We start from the raw sequence: 10011 nt of genomic DNA, 5'->3' as shown, positions 1-10011 counted from the left end.
AGGAGGCCCGGTGGGGCTGCCGCAGCACAGCTGACCCACAGACGTGGCTTCAGAGCTCAGCACTGACTGTGACCGAGGACAGGGTTACATAGGAAGCTCCCTGAGCCGTCTCCTCTGTCTGAGGGCCGGGCGCCTCCCCTCGGCCGGGATGGAATGAGACCACGTCCGTGGTGTGACACCATGAATGGACCGGGAGGGCATTCTAAGTCAGACAGAAACACAAATACTACATGATTTCACTTCCAGGTGGAATCTAATGAACAAAATAAACGAACAACAAAAAAACAAACAAACTAAAAACTAACTCACAGATACAGAGCACTGATGATTGCCAGGGGGAAGGGGTTGGTGAAAAAGGTGAAGGGATTAAGAAGTACAAATTGGCAGCTACAAAATAGTCACGGGCTGTAAAGTTCAGGGTAGGGAATATAGTCAATAATATTTAATAACTATGTATGGTGTCGGCTGGGCACTAGACTTATCAGGGGGGTCACTTCATAAGTTATGCAAATGTCTAACCACTTTGTTGTACACCTGAAGCTAATCTATAATAATAAAAGCGTGCTATGCTAATTAGACTGGACAGCCAAACGACCTTCTGGACATCCTCTGGACGTCCTTCTGAACCAAGCTGGGGCTCCGAGGGCCGGGCCAAATTTCGTGCATCAGGCCTTTAGTATAATATATTTTTTATTGATTTCAGAGAGGAAGGAAGAGGGAGAGAGAGCTAGAAACATCAATGACTGGGGATGGAGCCTGCAACCTGGACATCAAACTCGGGACCCCTCAGTCTGCAGGCTGATGCTCTATTCACTGTGTCAAACCAGCTAGGGCTTAAACTAATATAATATTGAATGTTAATTGTAATTGAAAAAAATTAAAATTAACATTTTGTAAAAAATTATGGTGCTCATTTCAGCAGTACATATATATTTTTTAAAATACATTTTTATTGATTTCAGAAAGGAAGGGAGCGAGATAGAGAGATAGAAACATCAATGATGATAGAGAATCATTGATTGGCTGCCTCCTGCACACCCCTACGTGGGGGGAATTGAGTTTGCAACCTGGGCATGTGTCCTTGACCAGAATCAAACCTGGGACCCTTTAGTCTGCAGACCGACACTCTATCCACTGACCCAAACCAGCTAGAGCAGCAGTACATATATTAACAAAACAAAAAAAAAAAAAAAAAAAAAAAGACAGCCCTGGCCGGTTTGGCTCAGTGGATAGAGAATCGGCCTGCGGACTGAAGGGTCTCAGTTTGATTCCGGTCAGGGGAGTGTACCTTGGTTGGGAGCACATCCCCAATGCGGCAGGGGGGAGGGGGGTGCAGGAGGCAGCTGATCAATGTTTCTCATCAATGTTTCTGACTATCCCTCTCCCTTCCTCTCTGTCAAAAACCAATTAAAAACAGATCACGTACGTGGAACCCCGTGGAAGTGCCTGGTGCATAGTAGGTGCTCAACCTGAGTACCCCCTTCCCTCCCCCTCCCCTTACACCACATGAGGGGGAAATATAAGGGAGCAACTGTAGGAGCCAGCCAGGGGCCCCTCAAAACGAGAGAAGCCACCCAGTTCCGGAGACACGGAAATAACACTGACTGAAGCGACGCTGTCCTTCCTCATTTTTATGGAACTCAGCGGCTAACACCACTTTCCCCTGAGCTCCTGGCTCTCCCCTCCCCCTCTCCCCCCACTCCTGGGGCTGAGCCGCGGGAAGCCAGTTAAGGTTCCCTTCCCCACGGAGGCAGGGAGGATGAGGGGCTGTTTCTCTCTGTGAAGGAAGCTGTGAAACCATCCGCCCTGTCTCCATCTGCTCGTGGCCAGCTTCCCGGAGAAGAAAGAATGGAGTTTTCCCATCACAAGTGGAGAGCACAGCGAAGAGATCGTGGGCAACGTCTGTGCTTCCAAACCGTTAGCAAGAACGAAGTGCGTTCTGTATCAAACCTCACAATGTTTGTCCCGGCCGGTGTGGCTCCGTGGTTACAACGTCAGCCCGGGGACGGGAGGGTCACAGGGTCAGTTCCGGCCGTGAGTCTGGGTTGCAGGTTCATTCCTAGGTCAGGGTGTGTATGGGAGGCAAGAAATCGATTGTCTCTCCCGCATCCATGTTTCTCTGTCTCTCCCCCTCATTCCCTTTCCTCTCACTCTGCGAAGCAATGAGGAAAAGATCTTCGGATGAGGATTACAAACAAACAACAGCTGAAACCAGTTTGGCTCAGGGGGGTAGAGCCTTGGCCTGCTGACTGGAGGGTCCTGGGTTCGATTCCGGTCAAGGGCATGCGCCTTGGTTGCGGGCACGCCCCCGGCAGGGGGTGTGCAGGAGGAGCTGAATGATGTTTCTTTCTCATCGATGTTTCTCTCTCTCTTTCTCTCTGTAAAAAAAAAAAAAAATCAATAAAATATTGTATATATATATAAAAAAAAAAAGAAGGAAAAAACAACAACAAAAAACAACAGCCACAACAAAGACCTCCCCAGGTTTACCAGCCCTCCCCAATCCGAGGACTGGGGCTTCCCCTTCCAAAAAGACTGGGTTCTGGCTCCCACGTGCAGGCATATGGGCTTTGTTCACAGGCGTGAGTGAGGAAGGCCGAAGCCCGAAGGAACACCGGCTGCAATTCCGTTTACCTGGAGTCCAAGGAGAGGCAGCGCTAACCTGGCGATGAGTCTTCAGGGCGGGACCCTGCGGGGGGGAGGGGGGGGCAGCGGGGCCTTCGGGAGTGCTGGAGTTGTTCTAAGCCTTTTTTTTTTTTTTTTTTTAAATATACTTTATTGATTTTGTACAGAGAGGAAGGGAGAGGGATAGAGAGCTAGAAACGTCGATGAGAGAGAAACATGGACCAGCTGCCTCTTGCACACCCCCCACTGGGGATGTGCCCGCAACCAAGGTACATGCCCCCGACCGGAATCGAACCTGGGACCTTCCAGTCTGCAGACCGATGCTCTACCACTGAGCCAAACCGGTTTCGGCGGATTGTTCTAAGTCTTGATCTGGGGTGTCGGTAGCACATTGCTGCATATGATGTGGACACTTCTTCTCAACTGAAAAACAAACAAAATTCTCCCTGGTCGTCTCGCCTCCTGGGCTGCTGGAGGTAGGGGTGGCGGGCCTCCTGCTGGGTGGGGGCCAGCTCCTCCTGGGTGTCTCCCCATCTCCACTGTCCACCGTGGGCCCCAGACACCGGAGGGTGGGCCTCGGGCCGCCACGCCAGGAAACAGCCTGTCTTCGCTCCCGCACGACCGACAGGCAGGGCTGGGCATCTGGTCCACACCCCCTCCTGGGATGTAGCCTGCACCCATCAGCACCTTCTCAGGGTCTGAGACGGGACTGGGGAGCCCTGAGGGCAGTGTGCTGCTGTGTTGAGGAGGAAAAGGAGAAAGCTGGTTTGCAGAGGGTAGGAAGCACGGAGTAGCCCAAGCATGTCAAACTCACGGCTTAAGCCACATGGGCCCACACGAATATTTTTCCAGCCCAGACAATATAACGGTATGTAAGAAACGCTTTAATAAAAATTTGTAACTTAATTTTTACAATATCCTGTTATACATAATTATTAATAACGAACTACAACAGTTGTAATGACTGATCACTATAGTCATGTTGTATTCATTTCCTTTACGAGCCTTACTCTCAGGCGCACCATTTCTCTCCACTAATACCGGCAGCGAATATTTTAACAGCCGATGGCCATGCCATTAGTCTTGGACTGACTTGTTTGGCGTGTACAACAGGAAATATTTCGCCTTTGGAAAACAAGGAAAATAGGTTTATTTGCCTTACATTTATTAATTTATGCAGTTATTCAGTGTCTGGTAAGTTAATGTTTAAGAAAAACACTAATTTTTATTAAAATGTTCTATTATTTTGTTAACGATGACTCACTTATTTCATCCCTTTGTATTTAGCATGTCTCTATTAAAACAAACCCACATTTCTATGAAAATTGAGGCTTTTGTTTTTTGCGATCCACAGAAACTTAAACCTTGCTTATTTGGCCCGTGTGAGCCTTTGAGTCTGACATGCTTGGCTTAGCTGTTCAGAAAGAGGCAGTGGCAGCCATGCCCTGACTTCCTGACGGAGTTCCGGGTCCTGGTTACACACGTGCACACACACACACACACACACACACACATACACACACACACACATACACACACATACACACACGCACACATACACGCACACACACACACGCACACACATACACACACATACACGTGCACACACACATACACACATACACACACACATACACACACACATACACACACACATACACACCACACATACACACACACATACACACACACCACACACACATACACACACACACACATACACACCACATACACACACATACACGCACACACACACACGCACACACATACACACACATACACGTGCACACACACATACACACATACACACACACATACACACACACATACACACACACATACACACACACATACACACACACATACACACACATACACACACACACACATACACACCACACACACATACACACACGCACACATACACGCACACACACACATACACACGCGCACATACACACGCGCACACACACATACACACATACACACACATACACACACATACACACACATACACACATACACACATACACACACATACACACACATACACACACACACATACACACATACACATACACACACACTCACACACACACACACACACACACACACACACACACTCCCCTTTCCACGGGGACTGCATCTCTGCCCCCTGGGGTGGAAACTCCCTGTGTTTGCTGAGGCCACAGCACAGACCTCAGTTCTGGGAAAGTGCTCACGATTCTGGGTCCAGGGCAGATGTGTGACAACGGAGGAGTCAGAGCGGGGAGACAGGGGATCCCCTCCAGGTACAGGCTCCCCACCAGGAGGCTCAGGCTGGCCCAAACCCGCCCCGTGGCGGGCCTGGCAGAGCTGAGGTGGGAGGGATTCCGGGCAGACAGCAAACGCCTCCTTCATCCACTGTGGGCTGCCCGCCCGCCCACAGACAACCCTTCTTCCCCACAAAGCAGCTCAGTTACAGCTGATCCGCACCGGAACTGTCACTCCTCATTTCCTCTGATTATGGCCGCCTTGTCGTGAGGGCGGCAGTGAGGCTCAGCCTGCAGGTTCTGCTCACCACCCTCCCCGGACCACGCCCGGACCACGAGGAGGGGGCAGGGAGAGGCCTGATGGTCTTCGCTGGCCGCTGTGACCATGTCCCTCGTTCTACCTCCCCTCCCAGTCCCTGGAACTGTGGCTCCGTTCTCTCAGCATGGTCCCTCCTTCAGCTGTGACAGCCTCAGGGACCCGCTTTCCATGTTCAGAGGCCCAGTCCCTGTCAGTGTCCCCTCACACCCGCTGCCTGCCCTCTGTGAGACCAACAATGGCCCAGCCTCCCGGTCCCTGCCAGGGCTGTCCAGGATGTCTTTGTGGGGTCACCTCCTTTCGTCTGGTCACGACCACATCCCAGTATTCTGTAGCTCAGAGGCTAAATTGTAAAGTTAGCCGCCACCAAGAAGGAAGGGTTGTAAGATACATAAATACCGGGGGTCCCCAAAAATGTGCACACACATAAATACCGGGTGTCCCAAAAATGTGCACACACGGTAACAGCTGATAACTCACTCCATTTTCCCTCCTTCCCAGGCTGACCTGGATTGAAATAATGGGTGAAGCCAGACTTTGTTCTAAGCTTTGAACAAAGAATATTTATCCGCTGGCTCTGTTAGGGGGCCACAGAAGAGACAAAGCTCACGCTATAAACTGGCAACACCCGAGGCTCACAAATACCCAACGAAGTGATTCCTATGTTTGCGATTCCATTGCTTCGTGTTATCAGCAGCACCAGGCATGGGTCGGTCATCCGTTTGAAAACAGTTGACAAGGAAAATTATTCATTTCTGTAGATTCTTTTAAGTTTTGAACGTGAACTGTACGTTAGTAAACACTGACTTTATACTCATTCATAGAGTGTAAACTTTTTGGGGGACACCCTATAGGCGTATGAGACAGCAAGAAGAAAACGGGGGGCTGCTCAAGTCCTTTCTGCAGATGCTACTGCCTGCGGGAGCTCTTAGACCTCCATCCGCCACCCCACCCCAGGTGCCCGCTCTCGGCCTGCATCTCTGTCAACCAGGGGTCCCTCTGACCCAGACCTTCTGCTCCTGAGGCAGCTGGGCTCTGGACGGCCTGCCTGTGCTGGGGGACGAAGTCTTCGTTGATGTTTCTGCCATTAATTTTTACCCTGGACTTGGCAGCAACAGGGAGCAGCCAGGCGTGCTGAGTTCCACACACTCATCTCCCTTCCCCTCTGGGCACCCTCCAAAGTTCGCTGCTCCTCCTCCCTCCTTTAAAAAATAAAGTATAATCGACGCTGTAAAAGTCACCCTTTGTGGTTACAGTTCTGAGTTTTAACAAATGCAGATGCCATGTAACTACCACATCCAGCGGACAGAGCACATCCAGAGCCAAAATATTCCCTGGCACTGCCCCTCTGCAGCCAGCCCACCACCAGGTCCTGGCGCCCACCAGCCTGCTCTCTTTCCCTCCAGGCCGCCCTCCCATAATGCCATCTGATGAACTCACACATACTGTTGGGGTCTGGCTCCTTTTTTTTTTTTTTTTTAAATGTTTTTATTGATTTCAGAAAGGAAGGGGCTGAGAGGGAGAGATAGAGAGATAGAAACATCAATGACAAGAGAGAATCATTGATCGGCTGCCTCTCGCACACCCCCTAATGGAGATCGAGCCAGCAATTGGGCATGTGCCCTTGACTGGAATCGAACCTGAGACCCTTCAGTCCTCAGGCCAATGCTCTATCCACTGAGCCACACCAGCCAGGGCGGGGCCTGGCTCCGTCCACTTAGCACAGGTGTCTGAGACGTGCACACGCCGTCTCAGGGTCCGTAGATGCTTAGTTAATGTTTCCGAACCCGCGTCACAGGGGAACCGCAGCACGCCTACCCACCCCTGCTGAAGGACCTTTGGGCTGTTTCTGGAAAGTTATGAACCAAGATGCTACACATCCATGCGCAGGTCCTGGTGTGAACACACGTTTCCACTTCTCTGGGACGAATACCCACAGTGAGGTGGGCCAGTCTCAGGCCAAACGTTTGCTTCAATTTCTAGGAGATGTCAAACCGCCTCCCAAGTGGCTGAGCCAGTGCGGGTCCCATTAGCAGGACACAGAATCGTCAGGGGGTCTGTTTAATTCCGCCTTCCTACTGGGTGGGCAGTGCAACGTCACCGTGGTTCAATGTGCATCCCTGCCAATCAGTGATGGCCAGCATTTCCTCATGTGCCGACTGCCATCCGTGTCTCTTCCCTGGGAGGTGTTGGTGAGACTCTTGCCAGCCAGTCTTTAATTGGCTTGTTTATTTTCTCATTGCTGAGTTTTGAGAGTTATAGATGTCGCATCAGGGGCTCAAAGTCTGTTGAGATTGTTGGGAGCCATAGCGATGGGGGGCAGATGTGTTCACTGTCTCCATCTGCCCCCGATGGACGCCTTGTTATGCGTCTGAGCCAGTGTGTGTGGGGGTGAGCTTTACCAGAAACTGCCAAACACCCCCAACGGGGGAAATGATTAAACCATTATCACACAAGCATTAAAATAACGTCTTTAAAAAAATAGTAATATGAGGAAATATTAATGATGTAATGCAGAGTGAAAAAATTGGATAGTAATTTGTACATACATTATCATCTGACTGTGTAATGCAGTATGTGCAGAAGGAAGGAAATACACCAAAATGATGAGAGAGGTAATGATAATAATATACAAATAATAATTAAAACGTTTTTGAGCACTTTGCATGTTAGGCCCTGGGCTAAGCAGTTTACATATATTATTTTACCTGACATTTATAAGATAGAAACTATTATCGCCCCATTTTATATATGATGAAACTGAGGCTCACAGATGGTTCCTTAGCTAAGTGCTGATTCAAATCCAGACTGCCTAAAAGCCAAAGTCCAATTAAAAAAAAAATCCTCATGCGAGAATATGTTTTCATTGATTTTTAAAAATATTATTTTTTATTGATTTGAGGGAGAGAGAAGGAACTCACAATCCAGGTATGTATGTGGCCTATGGGGAATTGAACCTACCACTCTTTGGGGTACAGGACAAAGCTCCAATCACTGATCCACACCAGCAAGGGCCAAAGCTCGTCTTTTTGTGTGTGTGTAAATATATTTTTATTGATTTCAGAGAAGAAGGGAGAGAGAGATAGAAGCATCAATGATGAGAGAATCATTGATCAGCTGCCTACTGCACACCCCCTACTGGGGACTGAGCCCTCAACCTGGGCATGTGACCTTGACCGGAATCGAACTTGGTACCCTTCAGTCCTCAGGCCAATGCTCTATCCACTGAGCCAAACTGGCTAGAGCCATCCATCTTTTTTTTTTTTTAATGTTTATTATTTTTAATTTAATTTAATTTAATTAATTAATTTATTTTTAAAATATATTTTATTGATTTTTTTTTTTTACAGAGAGGAAGAGAGAGGGGGATAGAGAGTTAGAAACATCGATGAGAGAGAAACATCGATCAGCTACCTCTTGCACACCCCCCACTGGGGATGTGCCTGCAACCCAGGTAGATGCCCTTGATCGAAAATGAACCTGGGACCCTTCAGTCCGCAGGCCGACGCTCTATCCACTGAGCCAAACCGGTTTCGGCTATTTTTTATTTATTATTTTAAAAATATGTTTTTGTTGATTTCAGCGAGGGGAAGGAAGAGGGAGAGAGCCCAGTCGGTGTGCTCAGTGGTTGAGGTCCCTGGTTTGATCCTGTTGTGGACTCCTGCAGGAGGCAGCGGATAGATGATGTTTCTCTCTCATCGATGTTTCTTATACATTGCATATAATGTATTTATAAATAATTATAAGACTTATTATTTATAACTAATACATTTAAATACCATGCATTTATCTCACTGTTTTTGAGGGCAGGGGCCCGCCCTTTGCATTTCTGTGGCTCTTGCTCCGGGAAGATACCCTCCAACACAGGGCTTCGTGACTGCCGGGTGAAGGATGGGAACCAGGAGCCAGTGACGGGGAAGATGGCATCAGAGCAGGCTCTGCTGGCCTGGGGGGTGGAGGGCCTGGAGGGCGACGGGGGACCAGGGAGGGGGTGGGGGCCGCGCTCAGAAAGCGGGTTTGCGGCAGGAACTGAGCGGGAGGAGTGACGGCCCCACCCTCCCAGCTCCGGGCCTCGCTCCGGGCCTGGGCTCTGGTTCCGACCAGGGCGGTGGGTCGGGCTCCCGGGTTCACCCGGGCGGCGCGGCCCCACCCGCTCCCCGGCCCCGCCCCCGGGCCGGGCGCTGTCCGCGGTGCTGAGCGGAGCTGTCCGGGAGGCGGAGTCTCCGGAGCCGGAGCGGAGAACCGGAGGCAGGGCGGCGCCGGGCCCAGACCCCCGCGGCGGGACAGGAGGCCGGAGGCCCGAGGCCCGAGCGGACACAGGCACCTGGACGAGCTCCTGCAGGGACCAAGGTCGCCCTCCCTGTCCCAGCAGCCCTCTCCTCCGCCTCGGAGGAGCCCTCACCTCCAGCCCCGACCTCAGCCTGCCCCCTAAGACCTCAGCCTGCCCCCCAAGACCTCAGCCTGCTCCCCAAGACCTCAGCCTGCCCCCCAAGACCTCAGCCTGCCCCCCAAGACCTCAGACTGCCCCCCAAGACCTCAGCCTGCCCCCCAAGACCTCAGCCTGCTCCCTAATACCTCAGCCTGCTCCCCAAGCCCAGCTGAGGAGGGGCCTCCTTCTGTGGACCCCGGCTCGCAGCCCAGGCCCCTGCCCCTGCCCCTGCCCAGGCCCTAACCCAGGCTCCCGCCCAGGCCCTCGCCATGGTGAAGCTGCTGCCCGCCCAGGAGGCGGCCAAGATCTACCACACCAACTACGTGCGCAACGCCAGGGCCATCGGCGTGATGTGGGGCACGCTGACCATCTGCTTCTCCGTGCTGGTC

At 51.0% G+C, this 10011-nt stretch overlaps 1 protein-coding gene across 2 annotated transcripts in view; it reads left to right on the top strand.

Moving 5' to 3' along the window:
• The first annotated feature begins 9766 nt into the window (after window positions 1-9766).
• Window positions 9767-10011, top strand: part of LHFPL5 (LHFPL tetraspan subfamily member 5) — a 12593-nt gene continuing 12348 nt past the window's right edge. The window contains exon 1 of one of the 2 annotated variants that reach the window (XM_036413189.2): window positions 9767-10011. This exon is cut by the window's right edge and continues 292 nt beyond it. In XM_036413189.2, coding sequence (XP_036269082.1) covers window positions 9892-10011 — 120 coding nt within the window. In that variant the 5' untranslated portion in view covers window positions 9767-9891. The other variant, XM_045573003.1, reaches the window with a different exon arrangement.

The sequence above is a fragment of the Pipistrellus kuhlii genome, unplaced genomic scaffold (assembly GCF_014108245.1).
Source record: "Pipistrellus kuhlii isolate mPipKuh1 unplaced genomic scaffold, mPipKuh1.p scaffold_m20_p_5, whole genome shotgun sequence".
NCBI lineage: Eukaryota > Metazoa > Chordata > Mammalia > Chiroptera > Vespertilionidae > Pipistrellus > Pipistrellus kuhlii.
Note: the sequence above shows the minus strand (reverse complement) of the source record. Positions and strands in the feature narration are given on the sequence as shown.